The sequence below is a fragment of the Coprinopsis cinerea genome, assembly GCF_000182895.1.
Source record: "Coprinopsis cinerea okayama7#130 chromosome Unknown cont3.41, whole genome shotgun sequence".
In the NCBI taxonomy this organism is placed as follows: domain Eukaryota; kingdom Fungi; phylum Basidiomycota; class Agaricomycetes; order Agaricales; family Psathyrellaceae; genus Coprinopsis; species Coprinopsis cinerea.
In genome coordinates, this window is record NW_003307504.1 from 1 (window position 1) to 1,409 (window position 1,409).

General features: G+C 54.8%; 1 protein-coding gene across 1 annotated transcript; it reads right to left on the reverse strand.

Moving 5' to 3' along the window:
* Window positions 1–293: 293 nt before the first annotated feature.
* On the reverse strand, window positions 294–1,089 carry CC1G_13363 (hypothetical protein; the record flags this gene model as incomplete). Its single annotated transcript, XM_001841536.2, has 6 exons — window positions 294–335; window positions 391–534; window positions 594–626; window positions 687–833; window positions 887–1,030; window positions 1,087–1,089. The coding sequence occupies 6 exons, from the start codon at window positions 1,087–1,089 to the stop codon at window positions 294–296; spliced, it is 513 nt and encodes a 170-aa protein (XP_001841588.2).
* Between the last annotated feature and the right edge of the window lie 320 nt (window positions 1,090–1,409).

The window sequence follows — 1,409 nt, forward strand, 5'->3', positions numbered from 1 at the left end:
TGGATACAAAGCGCAAGTTCGCGTCGTCGGACCCCTCGAACTGGTAGATACCTCGACGAAGGAACTTGCTGCGGTTGGCGGTGAACGTCTGCAGCTGCTGGTTGCTGAAGGCAGGCCCACCGCCCATGTAAACGAGGGCGTAGCCCAGGAAGCTCGAGGCCACAGTGACCTGGAGGTCCATGTAGTGCCCAGCGACCTCGCCTCGAGCTTCGAGCATGCGAGCCATGTCGTCATGGATGTTTGAACGACGTTCGAGCTACCCGTCTGGTTAGTATAGTCAGATCGTTTGTGGGCTATCCAATGCATACCCGTTGCTCGAGGGTCATACTTTGTTCCTGATGTTCATGGCTTGAGTCACATCCAACGATACGAGGAATGAGAAAGCCTCACCTCTTCGTCAACCGTCACAGTCTTTTTCTTGGTAGCCTTCTTACCCTTTTCAGAGCCCTGGATGCTTCCCCCTTTGGTACTGGTAGGCGCCTCGATGGTCTTTTCACGGTCAACGTCCATCTGCTCCCCTAACCCTTCATCACCCTAAAGTGAACGATAAGTAGGTGGTTTCAATCTCGAACACGGAATAGAAACCAACTGACCTGGCCCTCGCCGGTGTTTCCTGCATCGTCTCCCTTAGGTGGCGCGAACGTGTTGGTTTCAATTCTACCCAGGGATTGGAAACCAGTACTCACTTGCTCCGCAGTCTTGGCCTTCTTCGCCGCACGTGAAGTGCCCTGACGTGTGGCCCGGCGCTTGCCTCCAGAGGTCCCAACGATAACGATGTCGCTTAACCCACCATCGTCGTCATCTGAAGGCACTATCTCGGGTGTCTTTGGTTGCTACGGCGAACAGTCAGCCACCCATGTGCCTCCCCAAGTGCGCGAATACACACCTTTCGGCGCCCCCGAGCTGCGCCCTGCTTACCCTTGGCAGCACCCTCTTCCTTCTTCTTCGCTGCCTGCGCTGCCTTCTCCGCCTGCTTCTGCTGCTTCTCCTGATCTCTCCTCGCCTTTTCCTCCTCGGTAAGTCGTTTCGCCTAAAAGGAGGGGTCAGATACGACGAGCACGAGCCAGGGGTTGGGGAGCCACTCACCATCGGGTGGGTTGGAACTGCTGGTGACGGGTTGGTTAGAGTGGGGAGCTAGGGTAAGAGAGGAGTGGACTCACCTTTTGGGTACCGACGGGTTGCTTCGCAGGAATAAGCGTTAAAGGTGGTGTAGAGGGGGAGGAACCGAGTGGGTTGGTGGTTGGAGGGAAGAAAGAAAACGATCAGCCTCCCAGCTTTTATGTCTGGGGTGGCTGAGTCAGGTATGATCGAAATCCTATCCTTTCCGCCATCCCAACAGACTTACTCTCAACCGAATTCTGTAAAACTAGATGCGATCGATAGCTCGGTTAAAGATGTTTCAATAGAAA